The sequence below is a fragment of the Coenobita brevimanus genome, chromosome 97 (genome assembly GCF_032717465.1).
Source record: "Coenobita brevimanus isolate Jiangsu-jjx chromosome 97, ASM3271746v2, whole genome shotgun sequence".
In the NCBI taxonomy this organism is placed as follows: Eukaryota; Metazoa; Arthropoda; class Malacostraca; order Decapoda; family Coenobitidae; genus Coenobita; species Coenobita brevimanus.
The window spans coordinates 34,396,616-34,418,904 of record NC_137050.1 but is presented as its reverse complement, the minus strand read 5'-3'; the positions used below and the strand labels follow the sequence as shown (position 1 = coordinate 34,418,904).

Sequence of the window (22,289 nt, the reverse complement as noted above, 5' to 3'; positions counted from 1 at the left end):
ATGGAGTAATACATGGCAAATGGAATTCAATGTGGACAAGTGTCATGTAATCAAGTTTGGTAAAAGTGGAAAAAGACTTGATTGGGATTATACATTAGGAAATAAAACCCTACACACATCAGATAGAGAGAAGGACCTAGGTGTGATTATCAATAACAGACTATCTCCAGCTGACCACATCAGTGAGAAGGTACGGAACATGTATACACTGCTTGCAAATATGAGAATAGCATTCACATACATAAATGAAGACATGCTAAGAAAGATAACATCATTCATCAGACCAACCCTGTAGTATGCATCAGTAGTCTGGAGTCCTCATCTAAAAAAGCACATAGAGAAGATTGAAAAAGTTCAAAGGGCCGCTACAAGATGGGTACCAAACTTAAGGGATCTAAGCTACGAAGAAAGACAAAATAAACTGAATCTCCCAACACTACAGGAGAGAAGGAAAAGAGGTGACATGATAATGCTATATAAATGCATATCAGGGAAGGAGAAAATAGGCATAAATTATTGCGTAACCTATGGGGAAGCATCAGCGAGAGGATACTGCAAAAAACTGCATAAAAAGAGAGGTGATAAAGACATAAGGAAATTTAGTTTCCCAAATAGAGTAATTGATCAGTGGAATGCACTACCGAATAAAATAGTGTGTGCCAAAACAATTCACAAATTAAGGATATGTACGATAAATATGGTTTAAGACATGGGACAGTACGAGCTTGACTTATTCCTGTAAAGATTCAATTAGGTAAGAACAATTAGGTAAGAAAACACACACACACACACACACACACACACACACACACACACACACACACAGAGGGATTCAATCTAGGTGGACGTGTGACACCGGCGCTCCGTACCAAATCATCACGGCCAGTGGCATTACCTAAATAGTATCTTTGTATGAGTCAAGCTCAGTACCAGGTTAGACTAAATGATTGTTCATTATAAAAAGGAAAAAAATAATAAGTTTCAACAAGACTTGTAAAAACAGGAAATAGAACCAAGACGAAAGAATACGCTGAGTCATCTCTGAGGTTTGTTTACAACAAGACGGAGATTGTAAGTATATGCTTTGCACTTTAAGTATTGCAAAATGGATACATACTTCAGTAAAACAAATTTGGAAAAGAAAAGGGATAAAGGTAAAAAGCAAAATGATGATTTCTACCAAGAACTGGTTCAAGTAGAGACCCACAGTAGACTGGTTGAACGTTTAAACAAACTAGAAATGGCTTTCAAAAATGAAATTGATGAAATAAAGAAGCAGATGCACTTGCAAAAGGAAGAAACAGAAAAACTAGGAAGGGAGGCCAATAAGAAAGACACAACCATCAGTGAACTAACCGTGGAATTGAGTACACTTAGGAAGAAAATTAGTGAAATGGCAAGTACAGTAGTCAATCACGAGAGTGTTATGGAAGAGTTCAAAAATGACACTGAGACAATTAGGCAAGTTAGCAGTCTTATTGACCAGAGCAGTGATATTGAGGAGAAGATAACACAAGTAAATGAAGCTGTGAAAAGCTACAAAAATGATGTAGAAACCACTTATGCAGAAATGGTGAAAGTAAAGAAAGACTTAGAAACAAGTGTGGAGGAAAAAAGAATTAAAAAGGAGGTGAAAAGAATAATCCAAAACAATCCAAAGTTAGTCAGAGATTCAGTAGAGATAAACAAATCAATAGTAATCGCTGGTATAGAAGAGGATGAAGTTAAAAACAAGATCACAAGAGACAAAAAGGAGATGGCAAATGTAATGAGCTTACTGAAAGACGTATCAGAGGAAATCTGTAGTAAAGACATAGAGGAACACAAAAGGTTAGGGAAATACGAGAAAAGCAAGACAAGACCTCTAAAGGTGACTTTCCAGAGTGTAAACACTGTGGAAGAGATACTAAAAAATGCAAAGAATCTTAAGGAAAAAGAGGAGTTCAAAAATGTATGGATAAAAAGATGCCTAACACAAGAGGAACTGGAATTACTGAAAGAGAAAAGGGAGGAAGCAAAAACAAAAAATGAGGGAAGATCAGAAGAGGACAAGAAGAAATTTTTTTACAAAGTAATAGGATTGCAGGTATGAAAGTGGTACACAAACAGGATGGAAGAAAAAGGAGGAAGGTAGTAGAACCATGTCATGACAAGTATATAAACAAGATGATAAAGTTGATGTACTCAAATGTGGATGGAATGGTATCTAAATTACTAGAGATGAATGATTATGTCAGAGAAAATGAACCACAAATAATATGCCTAACTGAGACAAAATTAATACCAAGGATATCAAATGACATACTAAACTTAGAGGAATACAATATATGGAGAAGAGACAGATATTTAAAAAAAGGAGGAGGAATTATAATATTAACTAAGAAAAATCTAAAAGTCAAGGAAATAGAACTAGATATACCATCACAAGTAGAACTGATTGCAGTAGAGATCGACACATCTGAAGGTAAAGTAATTGTAGCCAGTTTGTACATGCCACCCAGATCAAACACATGGGAAAGAGACAAATATGAGGACCTGGCAGAGAGTACAATTCAGAGTGTAAGATCATTGCTACATAAAATGGAAGAGAAATCGGAAAGAATTATACTAACTGGGGACTTCAATACAAATATAAATTGGAATACTCTAGATATAAATAGCCAAGAAAGCTGTTGGGACCAAAAGCTCCTGGATCTCGTACAAGAGTTTTTCTTAACGCAACATGTGAGGGAAACCACCAGAAAAAGAGGACTTGATGTTCCTTCAGTGCTAGATCTAATATTTACTAGGCAAGAAAATGATATTGACAGTTTAATATATCACCCTCCACTCAGCAAAAGCGATCATGCAGTACTAAACTATAACTTCAGGATAGCATATGACATAGTAAACAGCAATGATAGTTACAAAAAGAGCCTAAACTATAAAAAGGGAAATTATCAAGACCTAAAGAAGTATTTCTTAGAAGTTGATTGGGAAAATGAGCTGAGAGGACAAGATTTAAATGCTGTATATAAAAAATTTTGCGAATTTTATGAAATAGGAGTCCAGAAGTACATCCCACAGCACAAAGAAGCAGATAAGAAAATACAGAAATGGTTCAATACAGAATGTAAAAAATCAAAAGAAAGAAGAGATTTGTTGCGGAATAGATACAGAAGACACAATAGTGAAAGGACGTACAATAATTACAAACAGGCAAGAAACTACTATACAAGAATAAGGAGGGAAGCCCAAAAACAGTTTGAGGAGGATATAATAAATAAAAGTAGTGATCAACCAAAGCTGTTTTACAGCTATATCAGAAGCAAAACTAAAGTAAAAGATATAATACAATCCATTACGGACGAGGGAATCACTTATACACAAGAGAAAGATATTTGTGAAGTACTAAATAAGAATTTCCAATTAGTTTTTACAGAAGAAAAAAATTTTGAGAGGGACTATGTGGAACACGCATGTCCACACATACTACCAGATATACAAATAGCAGAAAAAGTAATACAGGAGGAGTTAAGTAGATTAGACAGAGGAAAAGCAAGTGGTCCTGATGAAATTTCATGTTGGGTATTACGAGAATGTGCAAAGGAGTTATGTAAACCATTATTTTTAATTTTCAAGAAATCCTTGAGTCAAGGTAAACTACCTGATATTTGGAAAAAAGCAAATATTGTCCCCTTATTCAAGAAAGGAAATAGACAAAATCCTCTCAACTACCGACCAGTATCACTGACCAGTGTTGTAAGCAAGGTATTAGAAAAACTTATAAGAAAAGCTTGGGTAAATCATCTAGAAGAACACAGTATGATAACAGAAAGACAGTTTGGGTTCAGAAAAGGAAAATCATGTGTTACTAATCTGTTGAGCTACTATGACAGAGTAACAAACACAATACAGGAAAGGGAACGATGGGTGGACAGTATCTATTTAGATTTCAAGAAAGCTTTTGACACAGTACCACACCAAAGACTTTTATGGAAACTGTACCATCAAGGAGGAATTTGAGGCAAACTGTTTTGTTGGATGCAAAACTTTCTCATAAAAAGAGAAATGAGGACAATACTAAGAGGAAACTACTCATCATGGAAAGAAGTGACTAGTGGAGTACCACAGGGTTCAGTGCTGGCACCAATCATGTTTTTAGTGTATATAAATGATATAAACAGTAACACTGGAAATGAAAGCTATCTGAATATGTTTGCAGATGATGCAAAAATACAAAAGAGAATTACTAACACAGACTCTTGTAGGGAGCTACAAGAAGAATTAAATAAACTTCATGAATGGAGTAGTACATGGCAAATGGAATTCAATGTGGACAAGTGTCATGTAATCAAGTTTGGTAAAAGTGGAAAAAGACCTGATTGGGATTATAAGTTAGGAAATAAAACCCTATATACATCAGAAAGAGAGAAAGACCTAGGTGTGATTATCAATAACAGACTATCTCCGGCTGACCACATCAGTGAGAAGGTACGGAACATGTATACACTGCTTGCAAATATGAGAATAGCATTCACATACATAAATGAAGACATGCTAAGAAGGATAATAACATTCATTAGACCAACCCTGGAATATGCATCAGTAGTCTGGAGTCCTCATCTCAACAAGCACATAGACAAGATTGAAAAAGTTCAAAGGGCCGCTACAAGATGGATACCAAGCTTAAGGGACCTGAGCTACGAAGAAAGACTAAATAAACTGAATCTACCAACACTACAGGAGAGAAGGAAAAGAGGTGACATGATAATGCTATATAAATGCATATCAGGAAAGGAGAAAATAGACATAAATGATTACTTAACATATGGAGAAGCATCAGCAAGAGGACACTGCAAAAAACTGCATAAGAAGAGAGGTGATAAAGACGTAAGGAAATTCAGTTTCCCAAACAGAGCAATTGATCAATGGAATGCACTACCAAATGAAATAGTGTGTGCCAAAACAATTCACAAATTTAAGGATATGTACGATAAATATGGTTTAAGACACAGGACAGTACGAGCTTGACTCATTCCTGTAAAGATACAATTAGGTAAGAACAATTAGGTAAGGTAAGAACACACACACACACACACACACACACACACACACACACACACACACACACACACACACACACACACACACACACACACACACACACACACACACACACACACACACACACACACACACACACACACACACACACACACACACACAAATGGTAAACCTCGTATGTATGGGGTAGTATTGAAGCACTGGCAAGATCTATTAGTAACATTTTTCCATAAACTAAAGGATTGTTTCACTGTATAAGCTGAGCTAAAATGAAATTGCCGAACGTCGTTCATTCCCCCGTCTCAGAGTTACTGTCCTTCTGTTGCCCCCAACCACTGCCTTATTCCATATTTTAGATGTGCATTAATTCACTTCTTTATTTGTAGATTACAGTGAGAAGAGTGAATGAATATTACAGCTAAATAAAGAATATAATAACTAATGAGTGTAGGCACTCCGCCCTTATTTCAACAGTGTGTGTACACTTTTCCATACATAAACCAATATGGCCACCACACTTACACACCTCAAGTACACAGTTTACCACACTCCCGAATTGCTTCTGGCCTTCATTTTTTTTTTTCCCCTTCTTTCCTTTCCCACTCACCCACTTATTATTCTATCTACTGTAGCTATCTGTTGCCAGATGCCTCAGTCCAGTAAAGGGTGGCCACGGACAAATTGCCTCCATGGTTCCCTCTTCAGTGCCACTTCACTGCCTTACTCCCAGCTCACATCCCCCTCTCTCATATACCTCTCCACTTCATCCCTCCATCTCATCCTCAACCTCCCCCCTCCCTCTCCCCCCCTCCAGTTCACTTGCATACACTCTCCTCGTTAGTCTCTTGCTCTCCATCCACTCCATATGACGAAACCACCTCTGTATTTCTCCCAACACCTTCTACCACATCCACATCCACACCACAGTGTTCCTTCACTTCCTTATTTGTCAGTCTGTCTCTCCATGTAACTCCACATGGTGCTCTCAGATAGCTCATGTCCACTACTCTCACTCTTGACTTGTGTCCTTCCAACAAGGTCACTTCCATATATTAGATTTAGTATCACAATATTGTCATGCAGTGACTTTTTTTTACTTCCATGTTCGCATCCCTGTTGCTAATCACTGCTTTCAAAGAACCAGCAATCTTTCTTCCGTGTTGTACCCTTTCAAGCACTTCACTCTCTAAACTTCTATCCTTACTCATCACACTACCCAGGTACTTAAATGCACTCACATTTTCCATTTCCTTGTCTTCCAGCCTCATTGTACGTTCAGTGACTTCACTTCTCTCAAAGACCATAACTTTACTTTTCCCAACATTCACCTGTAGATTCCATTTCTTACACACTTTCCCCAACTCTTTCACCAAGCCTTATAGTTCCCCTTCTTCTTCACTTAACAACACAGATGGGGAGTTTCCAAACACTGCCTTCTCTTAGTAGGGTCACGCCAACATCCATTGGAGTCAGGGTGGCTCAGTGGTAAAGAGTTGAACTTGGGATGGGGGCATGAGTTCAAGCCACACCCGGTAGCTGCCATGCTAGGAGGGGTAGCGCCCTCCCATCACCTAGCAGGGCTATATGATCTAATAAGGTTTAGCTCGGGGGAACATCTTCCATTTTTCCAACATCCACTACCCTACCTTGTATCTCTCTTATAACCCCATCCACATAGAGATTAAACAAGCATGGGGACATGACACATCCCTGTTTCAATCCAATGTTCAGATAGAAAAATTCACTCACTTCACTATCCACATGCACTGCAGCCAGAGCACCCTCATACGTACTCTTCACGACATTCAACAACTCATTTGCTTCATGTATCCTTAATACTTTGCACAATCCTTGTCTATCCACGCTGTCATATGCTTTCTCCAAATCCTTGAATGTCACATAAAAACTTCTTTCCCCTTCTCTAAAAACTTTTCCTCTAAAGACCTAAGAATGATTATCTGATCTATGCAACCTCTTCTTTTCCTAAAACCTCCCTGTTGTTCTCCAACTAATTCCTCTGTTATTTCCCCTGACTCAGTCAGTAAGTAACCTGCCATATACTTTTCCTGTTACACTAAGAATACAAATGCCCCTATGATTACCAAACACTACTTTTTCCCTTTTTCCTTTGTACAGGGGAATAATTATATGTGACTTCCAATCCTCCGGAACTCTGCCTTCCTCCCAGGCCAATCTGCACAGCATCCATATCTGTTCTACTGCTGTCTCTCCCTCCCATGCTTCAACATTGCACCACACACTCCATCAGTTCCTGGGGCTTTCCCCATTTTGACTTTCTTCTTTGTTTCCACTGCTTCCATCCTACTGATTCCTTCCTGTCTTCTCACGTCCCTCCTCCTCCCAGCCATTCCCCCGCCACTTATACTCGCATTTCTTTCATTCTTGATTTTCAACAATTCCTCAGAGTGTTCTCTCCATCTGCTCACTTTTTCTCCCTTCTCCACTAGCAGTATCTTTCACTCCCTGACTTACTTTTTTATCACCTTGTCTAACTCTCTTTACCTCTTTCCAGAACATTTTCATACATTCCCTGCATGTTACACTCAAATTCCATCCAAATTCCTCATCCACTGTCTTCTTAAACTCTCCTGCTAATCTTCTTACCTCTCTCTTCCCCTCTACATATAACTCTTTCTTCTGTCTCTCAACTTCCTCCATGCCCCTGTTTCTCATCCACTCACTATATGCTTTCTTCTTTTGTGCCACAGCCTGTCTCGCCTCTTCATACCACCATGCTGTTCCTTGCACTCCCTTTCATCTTCTCTTGACCCCTACACACCACCTCACATGCTGCACATATTTCTTTTGTGAATATCTTGCACACATCTTCCACATCCCCCATTTTTTCCAAATCATATTTACCTAATCGCTCCTCCACTTCTCTCTTCTATTCTGCCTTTTTTCCATCCCCTTGCGCGTTTCTACCCTCCTTGAATGGATAACTTCCTCTTGTCCTTCTCTCCTCCTCGTCCTCCTCCATTTCGATTGAACCTTGACTTTCACCACCACCAAGTGGTGGTCAGAAAGTCGACTCTCCCAACCTTTGTATGCCCATGCATCCATTACACACCTCATTATATCATCCACACAGACATAATCATTGCCTTCCGTTCATTCAGTTCACCACCCTTCCTTCTCATTGCTCGCCACGTATACCTGTGGATCATTTTGTGTCCAAAGAGTGTAGCTTATTGGCTATCACCAACCTCCTCCCGGCATAAATATCCACTAGAACACTGCCATTCTCATCCCCTTCAGGCACAACCCACTCACCAAGTACTCCATCCACCTTCACAATTCCTACTTTATTTTTAACCTTTATTGGGTTTTAGTATGACTACTGTACTAAGCTGGAAAACAGTGCCAAGGTAACAACATTCTTTCACACACAATTAGGGAAAATAATGACCAAAATATTTAGTAAAAGTCATTTTAATGTTTCATTCATCCATATCTGATATCCTGATATTGACAGTAAATGCTGTTATCGGTTTGGTATTGGAAAAAATGCAAATATCGATGAGGTAATCCCTCATTTATCCGGAAGTCCATTATCCGAACAGTCCATTGTCCAGATATTGTGATCTGGCTGTTCAAAACCATTATTCATGCATTTTTCCTTTTTATCTGGACTAAATGCTTGTGTCCGAGTGAACATTTTCACCTGGCAGGACTTTTTTTTTTTTTTTTCATGTTTTTTACATCACTGCAGGGAATGTCGCTGCAGAGGTGATTGCTTGTCTGTGGTTGATGAGTCTGCTTGACCATGGTAATTGCTTTACTGTGGTAGTAGTAGTAGAAGTTGTTCCCTAGGCAGTCTGGCTGAACAACCCCGAGTCCCTTAGGAAGACCATGGCCGAGACCTGGCTTTCCCACAGAGCTCCCAAAGAGTGTATGTTGTGTTGTTGGCTTAGTTGATTGTGTGCAATGCAGTCTTCCATAATGTGCTTAATAGTATGGGGTGCTGTGTTGCATCCTGGATAGGCATCAGCGACAGAGTCATCCAGCCTCTTCTGGTAGCTTAAGAGGGTTGGATGGTGCCCACATCTCAGCCTGGCCAGGTGGACCCTGTCCTCACGAGGGAGATAAGATTCAGAAGGGTGGATGTCAGGAGGCCATGCATGCAGCTGTGTGTTGTCTTTAAGTGACTGAATGGAGTGGCGAGTGATCTGAGTGTGGATATGCTTCTGGAAGCTGGTCTGAGGTGGGCGAGGGGGGAGAGACGACAGTATTTGTGTATGGTATCGTGTGCTGGGTGTTGTTTTGATGTTCCTTAGTGTGGGTGGATGTGCTGCCATGTAATATAGTGGATGTTGTGGGTTTGTGGAGGCTGCAGCAAGAAACTGGGTTCCTCTCATTTCTAGGTGATCCTTGACTTTGAGGACTTTGGTTTCTTGATGTAGGTGGTCTGTGGGTGTAGTAGCTGTGCAGCTCGTGATTATTTTTAGGGCCTTGTTCTGTATGGTCTGTAGAGTGTTGTAGTGTGTTTTGATGAGATTAGAAGCCCAGGCAGGGCTTGCATAATTCGTCACTGAACGTAAGTATTGTTTGTATACTGTGGTGGTGGTTTCTTTGTTGTGTCCGAATGTTGTATGGACAAGTGACCTCAAGACATTGAGTCTTGGTTTTATTTTATTTTTAATGTTTGTGATGTGTTGTTTAAATGACATTGATGTGTTGTATGGTACACCAAGGAGTTTGGGCGTGTGTGTGTGGTAGTGGAGTGTTGTTTATGGTGAGGTGTGGGATGTGACTGTGTTCTGCTGTCCAGTTTGTGAGATGGGTCATTGTAGATTTGGCTGGGGCTATTTTGAGCCTGTTTGTAGTGAACCATTTGTGTAGTGTGTTGAGGTAAGGTTGAATGATGTATGCAGCTGTGTTTGCGTTTCGGTGCGTACATGTAAGTGTTATATCATCTGCATAGGAGGCTATGTGTATCTGTGGTGTGTGGGGTGTGGGTATGTCGTGCATGTATAGGTTAAAGAGTGTAGGGGACAAAACAGATCCTTGGGGGATGCCGTTTGTGAAATTTCTGATGTTAGAAGACTGACCGGCACATGTTACATTTGCACATCTGCGTGCTAAGTAGTTTGCCAGCCATCTTTTTGTGTTATTGTGCATGTTTGTATTGAGTATTTTGTTTGTGAGGTTGTGGCGGGGATGGCATCAAAAGCTTTGCAAATGTCTAGTGTGATTAGGAGTGTTCTGTGTAGTGGCCTAGCTGAATTCATGCCATCGAAAACTCTCTGTGTAAGGTCTGTAAGAAGGGTGTTTGTGGAGTGTAGTAGCCTAAAGCCATGTTGTGACTGGGCTAGGGGAATGTGAGGTGTGACTAGTTGTAGTACCAGTTGTTCAGTGACTTCAGAGAGGGTGCAGAGGAGTGTGATGGGACGGTGAGAGGAGGGTAACGTTGGGTCTTTGTTGGGTTTAGGGATAGTGATGGTAATGCCATGCTTCCAGATGTTGGGTATTATGTTGTGTGAGTAGCTGTAGTTTGATACGTTGGTGAGTGCTTGTATGCCCTGTGGTCCAAGGTGTTTAAGGTGAATGTTGCTTATGTTGTCTGATCCACAGGCAGATGAGTGCTTGAGGTTGTTAATGATTTGCTTTGTCTGGTTGTAAGTGCAAGGTGCGTAGTCAGGGTCTGTGGGGAACTGTCTCTTACGTTGGATATGTCAGTCTTCGGGATGGGGGTTTAGATGGCCGACTTGTGAAGTGATTGATCAGAGTGTTTGCTTGTTGTTTGTTTGAGGGTATGGTGTCTGTTGTTGTGATGGCAGCGTACAATGTATTGGAAAGTGTGATGCTGTTTAGTGTTTTGTAGAGTTTGCTGGTGTTTGTTTTGTGGTCAAGTGTTTGGAGGTAATTTTTCCAGTTTAGTGTTTGCTGTTCTGATATTTTATTGTTTATTTGAGTGTTGAGTTCTTGTATTTGTTGTACTGTGTCTTGTGTATGGGGTGTTGGGGAGTGTCGCAGTTTGTCAAAATTTCTGGTGTGAAGTTGGGGTTGTCTCTCTTTCTGTTGCCTCTAGCGATGTGTCTTTTGTCTGTGTTTTGTATAATTGTATTGAAAGTGTGCACGGCAGTGTTGATGTTTGTGATGGGTGTACTGTTTAGTGTTTCGAAATGTTGTTCTGTTTCAGTTACAAAGGCCTCCCAGTTGTCTGTCTTATAATTAGTGTGTGTGTTTGTGGCCAGCTGGGGTGATTCTGGTTTTGGTAGTGATGATGATTGGGAGGTGATCAGAACCTAGGGTTTTGACCATTCTCAATGATGTAGTGGGGGCAAGGTTTGGGGAGCAGAAGGTGATGTCTGGAGATGATGGGAGGAAGAGGGCTTAGTGTGGGAAATGAGTATGTTGGTCTAGATTGTTCAGTATGAAAAGATGATCTGTCTGTGATTGTAGTATCAGCCCTCTGTCTGTGTCAGGGTTGTTGACATGTCAGGTCGATGACTTGGCGTTGAAATCACCACCGAGGATGATGTTGGGTATGTTAGTGATGTGGTGTATCTGTGGAGAGTAATTGTGTGGTACTGTGGGGGACGATTGGGGGGGAATGTATGTGTTAGCGATTGTTATGTGTGATTTGTTACCAGTGCTTATTTTAACTGATTGTATTTCTGTTGTGGTGTTATGTAAGGGGAGAAGTGACTTTGTGTGTGCACTGGTATCTGCAAAGTTGATAGATTTGTGTACCAGGGTGATGAGTCCACCGCCACCGCCGTCGGCCCAGTCTTGTCGAATGGTGGTGAAGTAATGAAATGTTGGTGTTTTCTGTGCTCTGTTTAGTTTTGTTTCTTGTAAGATGGCAGTGTGTATGTTCTGTTGTTTGATGAATTGTGTGAGTTCTTGTTTTTTGGTGTTTATGCCATCTATGTTTAACTGAAGGATGTTTATGTTGTGTGTGTGATGTGTGTTGGGTACTGCAGCATGGGGGGGGAGGTGGTGTGGGTGGAGGGGAAGGGGTAGGAGGAGGTTGTGATGGAGGTAAGGGTTGAGGTGGATTAGGATGGGTTGGAATGGGAGGAGTTGGGGAACTGGATGGTGTGGGAAGGATCAGTGGGTTTGGCTGTAGAATGTGAAGGAAGTAGGAGTAGGATTGGTAGGGGGGTTGGTGGGTGCGGGGAAGGAGCATAAGGAGCAGGTCCAGGTGTTTGTGTAAGGTTTTCTGGATGCAAGTGTTGTGCAGGTGTAATGGGTCCAGTTCTTGCAGGAATTGCACTGAACTGAACCCTTTGTCTGTCGGCTCGACGTGATAGGTTTTGAGCATGTTGGACATATGTATTTATTGGTGGGTCATGGATTGCTCTCAATGTCCCCGGCTAGAAGAGGCCGTCGAGAAATGACAGCCGGGGAGTCATTTCTCGGTGTAGAAAAAACGGTGTTGTTGTGTTGGGAGATGTGGTACTTACCCAGGTGACCGAAGCCACTCCCAGGTACTCGAGCCCCGTGAGGGGCCGGGGGGGTTTGCGGTGGTTTGGCTCCCATGCTGTCCTCCTCTTCTCTTCGACAGCCTCTGGGGGGTAGACCCACAACGAGGACACCACTGCTTCAGGTCCGCTCTACTGTGGTTTATAGGTTTGCTTGACTAGATAGTGTAAAACACCAGGAATAAGTGTTGTACAATGTACTGTAGTGGCTTTTCACAATGGCTTTCGTGTATGAAGGGGGGCCAGGGGAGAAGTCCATTATTCAGACAGATCCATTGTCCAGATATATCTTTGGCTCTGTTATGTTGGATAATTGAGGGATTATTGCATATCAGTTGGGCCAGTCATATCAGTTACAGCACTAGTACAGTACATGTATTGTGATTGTAAATATTTTAACTGAAAAGCTGTAATATACTATGCTTTTGTCCATTGGCAAGAGTGACAAAACTGTATTGTCAACTGAGGTTTAAAGGTTAATTAGGCTAGCTTCTTAATCCTCGAACTTCAGGGGCTTTTCTCTGGCAAGTAAAATTATCTTGTTTTAGTCAGAGTGAAGTAGGTATGTCTGCAGTCAAGCTTTATTGTTGAAAAAGCCAGAAAGACTAGGAAACTGTGATAATGACTCTGCAGTGCACAGGCTAGGACTATTTTATACCACTCCCCCCCTCCCCTTTTTTTTAATGCAAGGAAGAAGAAACCAGGGGCCAGTTAAGCCCACAAGATTATTCCCTCCAAGAGAAGAAAATAAGATAAGAGAGCCAAATTCAAGATCTGTTCATTTTAGGATGCCTGGACACACTGTATTTGAAAGACTGGAAGTCATAAGACAGTAGGAAATACAGACAGAGGAAGACAGTTCCAGAGTTGACCTGTAGAAGACTGTATAGATCCTAATCCACTTAGTCAGAGAGAACTCTGACTTTAAGGAAATCATCTGTCATTAGTACAGCAAAAACAAAAACATAATCCTCTGACTGATTGGGTCACATCATACGTAAAGTCAGTATTGACTGTGGAATAATAAGGAAAATGGAAGGGTTATAATCAAATATGGAAATTGTGTTACTGTAATTTGAAGAGGATCTAAGCTGGGCTGAAACTGTTGTTCTCAGCATAGTATGCATAACTTCCATATGTGGGTGCAATTCTTCCATAATCAGTTCACAGTGCTGTAACATGAGTACACAGTAAGTATAATTTTTTTTTTTTTACTTTGATTTTCAGTTGTACATAGATGGTGAGTTAGTGGGAGGTTTAGACATACTGAAGGAGATGGATGCATCAGGGGAGCTGGCCACCATGTTACCAAAGAAGCAGAAATTAGAAGATAGGTAAGTTCACTAATAATCTGAGGGTCTTATTCCAAGGGTTAGTTGGGATTTTTTCCTGATATAATGCCACAAAGAAACAAACAGTGTGCCACTCTCATCTTAAATATCTGGACTAAGTAGTCTAGCCTTGGGCCCATACACCCCTGATGGGGCAATACTGGGTTGAATTATGAATGAATAAAAATGATATTACAGAAACAACTTATTCCACGTACTTTCATTTAACATGTTATTGTTGCTTAACCCATTTCTATCTGGCTAAGCAGACCCCTCAGTCACAGATGGGGTCATCTTTCAGCACATTTCAGTACAGTACATGCACCCAGTAGGGATATGGCACCCTCTTGTCATAGGCAGTGCCTCTCCAGTGTCAGACCAGGGTCCTTACCACAGCAAGGTGTAGGGAATTATGAGGTTTGGCTCCTTTGTGAATGCTGCAGTTATTCCACCAAGGATGCACAGTGCTACCAGATGTAGGCTTCTTGTCAGTGTCTTTTAACATATCTTCAATCTTCAGCTGTTAATAAACAGAAAAATCCTTTTTGCAAAATATTTCATTGTTTTATTATTAAATTGTTAGGAAGTGCGGGGTTCATACAGGATATCACTTATTTTATTCATATGCATATGAACTTAATCATTTTAGACATACAGATACACATAATTGTAACATTTAATATACATATGCTTATACTAAATAACATCATTGAATATGGTTTTTGAATATTGTATCAGTATCCATTCTTGCTGGACAATAACCTTCTCTTAAAGCGATTTTCACTTACAATGGCAGTTTTTTAGAAACACATGTGTTGTGATGGTAGATATTTTATAAGATGGGTGAGTTCTTTATTGAGCTGTGAAAAATAAATTAGTAGCAAGTTATGTATATGCTTACAGCTTAAATGAAAATGTAATTCAGGAGAAATGTAAGAAAATGTTCTGGAAGGAGGTGAAAAGAGCTAGACAAAGTGATAAAGAAGGTACTGTAGTAGAGGAGTGAAAGATGAAAATGGTAGATTAATAGTGGAAAATGAAAAAATGAGCAAATGGAGAGAACACTGTAAAGAATTGTTAAGAAGGCAGGAAGAGATCAGTAGGATGGAAGAAGTGGAAGCAGTGAAGAAAGACAAAATGGGGAAAGCCCGAGGAACTGATGGACTGTGTGGTGAGATGTTGAAGCATGGAGGAGCGATAGTGGTAGAATGGATATGGAAGATGTGCAAATTGGCCTGGGAGGAAGGTAGAGTCCCGGAGGATTGGAAGTCAGGTATAATTATTCCCCTGTACAAAAGAAAAGGGGAAAAAGAAGTGTGTGGTAATCATAGGGGCATACATCTTCTCAGAGTATTAGGAAAAGTATATGGTAGGATACTGATAAAGTTAGGGAGAGAGCTGAGAAATTAGTTGAAGAAGAACAGGGGGATTTTAGGACGGAAGAGGTTGTGTAGATCAGATATTCATCCTAAGGTCTTTAGTGGAAACGTTTCTAGAGAAGGGAAAGAAGCTGCATGCGGCCTTCATGGATTTGGAGAAAGCATATGGCAGAGTGGGTAGACAAGGAATGTGGAAAAATTAAATAGTATTTGGAGTAAATGGGAAGCTGTTGAATACCATGAAGAGTATGTATGAGGGCGCTAAGGCTGCATTGTATGTTGATGATGAAATGAGTGAATTTTTCTGTCTGAATGTTGGATTGAAACAGGAATGTGTCATGTCTGATGGTTGTTTAAACTTCAGTGTGTATATGGATGGAGTTGTAAAAGAGATACAAGGTAGGACAGTGGATGTTGGTGTGCCCTAATGAGAGAGGGCAGCATTTGGAAACCTCCTGTTCTGTTGTTTGCAAATGATATTGTATTGTTAAGTGAAGATGAAGGGGAACTGCAAGGCATCGTGAATGAGTTTGGGAGACTTGTAAGAAATGGAATCCAAAGGCGAATGTAGGGAAGAGTAAAGTTGTGGTCTTCAAGAGATATGAAGTCACTGAGTGTTCAGTGAGGTTGGATGATGAGGAAATGGAAAATGTGAGTACAGATAAATACTTGAGTAGTGTGATGAGTAAGGGTGGGAGTTTAGAAGATGAAGTGCTTTCAAGGATAGAGCAGGAAAGAAAATTTGGTGGTTCTTTGAAAGCTGTGATAAGAAATTGGGAAGTGAGCATGGAAGAAAAAAGGTCACTGCATGACAGAATTGTGGTACCAACTATTACATATGGAAGCGAAACTTGGACCTTGTTGGAAGGACTCAGGTTAATAGTGAGAGCAGTGGAAAAGAGTTATGAGGAGTATGTGGAGTTACATGGAGAGACAAATGAGGAAGTGAAGGAGCATTATGGTGTGGATGTGGATGAGATAGAAAACATTAGGAGTAATAGCTTGAGGTGGTTTGGCCACGTGGAGAGGATGAAGAGCAAGAGACTAATGGGAAGAGAGTATGTGAGTGAGGTGGAGGGGGGGGTGAGGGTGTGGGAGACTGAGGATGAGATGAAGGGATGGAGTGGAGAGGTATATGAGAGAGGGGTGTGTGAGCTGGGAGGAGGGCAGCAAAATGACAGGGGACACAGTGACATGAAGGTGATTTGTTTGTGGCCACCGCTTGCGGAATTAAGGCGTCTGGCTATAGATTGATAGTAATTCAGGAGATTGGAAAGAGTGTTGAAAGGTACGTGATTGACTTTGTGCATATAAAGAAAGATTCTTTGATTTGTTGTTGAAACAAGGCCTTTGAGAGGATGGTGATTGTGATATGCAGAATGAAGTTAGTAGATGCATAATGGGTGAGAGGAGTACTCATAATGCAAGACTGATATTGGGGAAGCTGAGACACAAAGCAGTGGCAGATGAATACCTGTATTAGCTTGAAATAATGGCGGATGAATACCTGTATTAGCTTAAAATCGTGGATTAGTCACTAAATTGGAAACAACTTGATTAAAATAACCTGTAGAGTATGTACATGCAGTGTTTGGTTAATAATGTTGAAACTGTGTGTGTGCTGCAGGGTAACAAACACTAAGAAAGGTACAGCTTGGTGGTATGTGGATATTTAAGAGCAGTAAGAGAAAAAGATGTTGTGATAAATTAGATAAATTATTTGATTAAAAAGAGGGAGTACATTAAGGATAAGAAATGTGTGAAGTGGTAGGTATGGAACAAAAGGAAGTAGGTAAATAATGATGCAGGAAAAAAATGGATGTAGTTGAAATTAGTAAAAAGAGTGTGGGTTGATTTTGTTGGTGAAACAGTCATTCATTTTTGGGTAAACAAGTGGTCTAGTGAGTGAAAATAGAATTAGAGCTAGTATGCTTCATGGTGAATTTTGGAGTGTTGTGAACCTATTGCCAAGTCATCAGTACAGAACAGAACAGTTACAAGAAGAGAGAGCTGATATGTAGTGGAGGATAAGGTTGAAAATTATTTAGCAAGGTTTAACTATTCCGTATTGGTGGATTTTGTAATTGTGGCATATTCCCGGAACAAGTTACTCTTAGGTAACAAAAATTATCTGTATGTCACAGTTTAGCTATAGAAGAAAGAGAAGCAGGCATGAAGTGTTGGTGTTTTGGCATGGATGAAGATCAAGACACTGAGGCAGTTCAGAGATGTGGTCAGAAGGCAGGAAAATTGAGTGGTGAAGATAGTGTTTGGAAGCAAACCACCAACAAGAGAAATTGTTTGACAGAATTGTGTGACGATGGAATCAGGAAGAAAGAGGTAGGAGTTAGGAGTTGGAATTCCTTATCTTTCTATTAGCTTAAAAATGGAACAGCCACGCTTCCTAGCACTGGTGGTGCTGAGTCATTTTTGTGGCACAGGAGGGGAGAGAGAACTTGGAAGTTGAATCTTTGGTTTTCTTTCCTGTTTGGATCATGTCCTGAACCCTTTTGCTTGGGTTGTTGCATGTGTTTTTGATTCAGGCTAACACTAGAAGATTTAGTACAACTGAGAGAAATCATTTGAGACAACCAAAAAAACTGTCTCAAGTATATTCTTTACAGGGGGGATTTGGTTAATGTATGATTTTTAATTAGAATAACACCACAGTTTTATTCATGTTGAGTGTAATCGTAGCAGTCAAAGGGTTAACGAGATCAAAGATCCTTGCTTTAGATCTCCCCACCCCATGTGAACATTGGAAGTTAGGGCAGAAAGATTCTGAAGATACATGGTATGTTTTCATTATCATGTAACCTTGATGCACCCTTGTTTCTTACAGATTGAAGAGTCTCATAAACAGAGCCCCTCTCATGGTGTTTATGAAGGGGGAGAGAACTGCACCAAGATGTGGATTTTCCAAGACACTGATTGGCATGCTGAATGAAACAGGGTGAGTGAAAGCTCTAATTATAAACCTTATTTTTCTCTCATTCAGTTTCCTGTTTTTAGGGTATTTTGCAGTTCTTTTAGTTTGGTCAAATTAAACATCTGGCTTATGTTATCTAGATGTTGGTGAATATGGAAGATGGATAAATAATTAGAACATGCAGTGGTTCAGACCTTCTAGAGGCAACTGGATGTTCGTCTATCATGTAAAATGCTGCCTGGAAAGTACTGTAGGGTATTCTCTTCCCCTTAAATAGTATCCCCTATGGTAACCTAGCCTCAGGGCCCTGATGCTTCAAAAAGAGGTAACATGGGATTGGCTATTTTTGTACGATGTAGTTCAATATACAGTATTATCCCTTTATCAGATTACATTTTTTAATCCTTTTTGTATCTCATGAATGTGTGAGAGACGGATTGGTACTTAACATCAGCTGTTGCTTAAGCTTACCAGTATTGCACCAATATTTCCCTCACCCCAGTCTTATCTTCAGAACCCGTCACAACAGTATAGTAAGGCCTTTGACCCCCCAAAATCATTGTCCTTAACAGTGACACTGTGGACTGGGAGGTTTTATAGTGTTATTGCTTTAATTTTCCATGCATTGTGTGCAGGCACTTCTCATTTTTTGGTAGGGATGTGTCCTAAACTGTCACAACTTTTTTCCATAGCAACAATTGGTGTTGTAACTGGCTGGGTTGTGGAGTCGGAGTCCAAGTTAGAGCTGGAGTCGTGGAGTCGCCTGTTTTTGGTTGTACAGTAGTTGGAGTTGGTAAAATTCCCACGACTCCGACTCTGAACTTTTTGGTTCTGAAATGGTATCAGTCCTACCTTTTCATTATTTTATTCAGTTTATTTTACAATCCTGTATAATTGTTTATTTGTTATTATGTGAATACTACAAGTAGAGAAATTAAAATAAAGATTTAAGAATTGCATCTATCAAATTTCATGAATATTATTCATTTATCTGCATTACATCCATCTGCCATATTATTAGTACAGTGTATACTGTATTTAAGTCGGAGTTGGTGTCGGAGTCGGAGTCATACTTGTAAAATTTCTGGAGTTGGAGTCAGAATCGGAGTCTTGTAAAATTTCTGGAGTCGGTATTGGAAAATATTATCACTTACTCCACAACTCTGGTAACTGGGAAAATCTTGCAAACCAGATTTATAGGTAGTAAAAGAACTTGATAGACTATTACAGTATTTTTGAATCTAGGGTTGACTTGCAAGCAAAATATAGTAAACTCTCAATTATCTGTTGTTGTAATATCCGGCACCTTTTGCATGGCTCTATTAAACTCTGCAAGATAGATGTCCGCACATGCTGGCCGAGGGTACTAGGGCCAAAAAGATGGGTGTCTGCATATGTGGTCATGCTCCCTCATCCCCACCCCCCCTGCCCCCACCCCCACTGCCCCCACCCCCTACTGTCCCCCCACCCCCCTACCCCATCTCCCTACCCCTCTGTCCCTTACCATCCCCCCACTCCCCACCCCTACCCTCCCACCCCCTACCCCCCATACCCCACCATCCCCCCTTCCTTCCCAACCCCCCCCCACCACCTCTGAACCACCCCTCTCGCCACCAACCCCCCACCATATTGCACCCACCGATTATGTCCGGCCTTGAGTGTATGTCACTCCATTCCGATGCCCATCTTTTAGGGGTTAAAGCAATATCTGGTAAAATTATGCAATATCCAGCTCAGAAACGGGAAGCAATCAGCATTCTAGGTCAGACACGGGACCCAATTGGTGTGTGGGCAGACCCTGCTACATGCCAGCCAATTACAGTGCTTTGTGGAAGCGGCCCACCCAGCGCACTGAGCCTACCGCCTCTCTCTCAGCCTCTCCTGTGGACGCCATGTAATGAGGACATATCCAAGCACTGTGTTATTGTGACCCATGTGGTGGCTAAACCCCAGTGGTGTGACTTAGTCTGTGGCCTCCCATGCATTGCTCATTGCTGTAGTGCTGTGATTAACCTTGTAGCTCCTCAGTGCTCTGTGTCCTATTGGTCAGACTACTGTATAGTGAGGATGTATCTGTGTGTATCTTTTTTTTTTTTTCATGCAAGAAAGAAGGAACCAAAGACCAAGAGCCCACAAACTGTTCCTTCCAAGAAAAATAACAAAAAAAATACAAAAGAGCCAAATTCAGGATCTGTTCATTTCAAGATACCTGGACACACTGTGTTTGAAAGACTGGAGATTGTACGAAGTAAGAAATACAGTCAGAGGACAGAGGGAGACAGTTCCAGAGCTGACCTGTTGCATAAATGAAGGACTTTGAGTAACAGTTAACTCTTGCATTAGAGAGTTGGACAAAAAAAGGATGAGAGTTTGTTGCTAGACAGGTGCTATGTGCCCATTGTAGAGTGGAGGGATACAAACAGAGAGTTCAGACAAGCTGTGACCATTGTAGTAGCGATAGAAAAGAGATAATGATACAACAGTGTGGCGAAGAGACAGAGGTTGAAGGGCACTAGTAAGAGGAGGAGAGTTAATGAGACAAAAAGCCTTTGACTCCACCCTATTGAGAAGAGATGTATGTGGGGAGCCTTCCCACACATGAGAGTTGTACTCTACACAGAGGCGAATAAAACCCGTGTACTTGATGTAGTGCTGCCTACTTCATCCTTAGCCTTTATCATTCTTTTTCTGTGCCTGCCCTCCTCTCTTCCTATTTCTCCCATCGTCCCTGTCACTACTTAATGCTTTTCTTTCCGTTACAGGTGGCTTTACATTGAGTGACAAACCAAATGGTTTCCTGCAAGCCAAGAAACCATTTACAACACTGGGTGGTAACCATATAACCAAACCATACGTGCTCTGTACGTGTCAAGTGGGTTGGTGGAGGGTTAGTGCCCCTCCCTGTACAACAAATAACTCAGAGTCAAATGGCCACCCCGTACGGGATTATGGCGTCTTGCAATAGATAGATAGATAGATAGATAAAGTCAACAACTGTGCAGAGGTAAAGAAAGTATGGAATCGGCTTAGCACACCTAATCTCTTGGAAGCAGATTTTACAAGAGATGTAGTATGACCTTTCCAAGATAAGTCCCAAGAAAATGAAACCCCAAGCATGTTCGAGGATGATGCTGGATTGAGCTAGGTATTATTAAACATTAGTGGGTACTCCTGTGGAAGATTTTGTCGGGTTGATAGTTGTAAGAACTGAGTTTTTGATGCATTAAAAACAACAAAATTTTTTTTACCCCAGTCAGAGATACGAGCCACGTCAGACATTAAGTGTGCCTTAGCCTCATCCCTCATTTGTTGAAGTAACTGCTGAGATGGTCGTGCGGGAATGGAATGGAAAGGTGAAGGGTAGAATCATCAGTGTATGAGTGGATAGGGTTAGATGTACGGCTCAGAAAGTCATTGATGAATAAAAGGAAGAGAATTGGTGATAGGACAGAGCCCTGAGGAACACCACTGTTGATAGATCTAGGAGAAGAACCTTGGCCATCTACAACAGTAGCTATAGAACGACCAGAAAGGAAGCTGTAGGTGAAGGCACAGATAGAAGGATAGAAACCATAAGAGGGCAGTTTGGAAATTAAAGATTTATACCAGACTCGATCGAAAGCCTTTGAGATGTCAAGTGCAATGGCGAAGCTTTCGCCAAAGTCCCGAAAGGAGGATGACCAGGAGCCTGAAGGGTAGATGAGAAGACCGCCAGTGGAGCGTCCCTGGTGGAACCCATACTGATGACCAGAAAGACGGTTGTGATAGGAAATATGCTTAAAATTTTTTTTTTAAGAATAGATTCCCAAACTTTTGAAATACAGGATGTTAAAGCAATTGGGTGATAGTTAGAGGGAATGGTCATCTTGTTTGGGACTGGCTGAATGAGAGCAAACTTCCAGCATGAAGGAAAGTTACAAGTTGATAAACAAAGGTGAAAGAATTTACCTAGGCAGGGTATAAGCACAAAAGCATGGTTGTTGAGGACAACAGGCGGGACTCCATCAGGCCCATATGCCTTGTTAGTATAGAGGCCAGTGATGGCAGAAAATACATCAGCTGAAGAAATTTTAATGTCAGCCATGAGGAAGTCAGATGGGGGAAGTGATGGAGGAACAGCACCGGAATCGTCTAAGGTGGAATTGGAGGAGAA

General features: G+C 40.9%; 1 protein-coding gene across 4 annotated transcripts in view; it reads left to right on the top strand.

Moving 5' to 3' along the window:
* Grx3 (Glutaredoxin 3) overlaps positions 1 to 22,289 on the top strand; it is a 75,889-nt gene that overhangs the window by 36,718 nt on the left and 16,882 nt on the right. For all 4 annotated transcript variants that reach the window (XM_080283493.1, XM_080283494.1, XM_080283495.1 and 1 more), the window contains exons 6-7: positions 13,725 to 13,831; positions 18,050 to 18,160. In XM_080283493.1, coding sequence (XP_080139619.1) covers positions 13,725 to 13,831; positions 18,050 to 18,160 — 218 coding nt within the window. The remainder of the gene's footprint in view (positions 1 to 13,724; positions 13,832 to 18,049; positions 18,161 to 22,289) is intronic.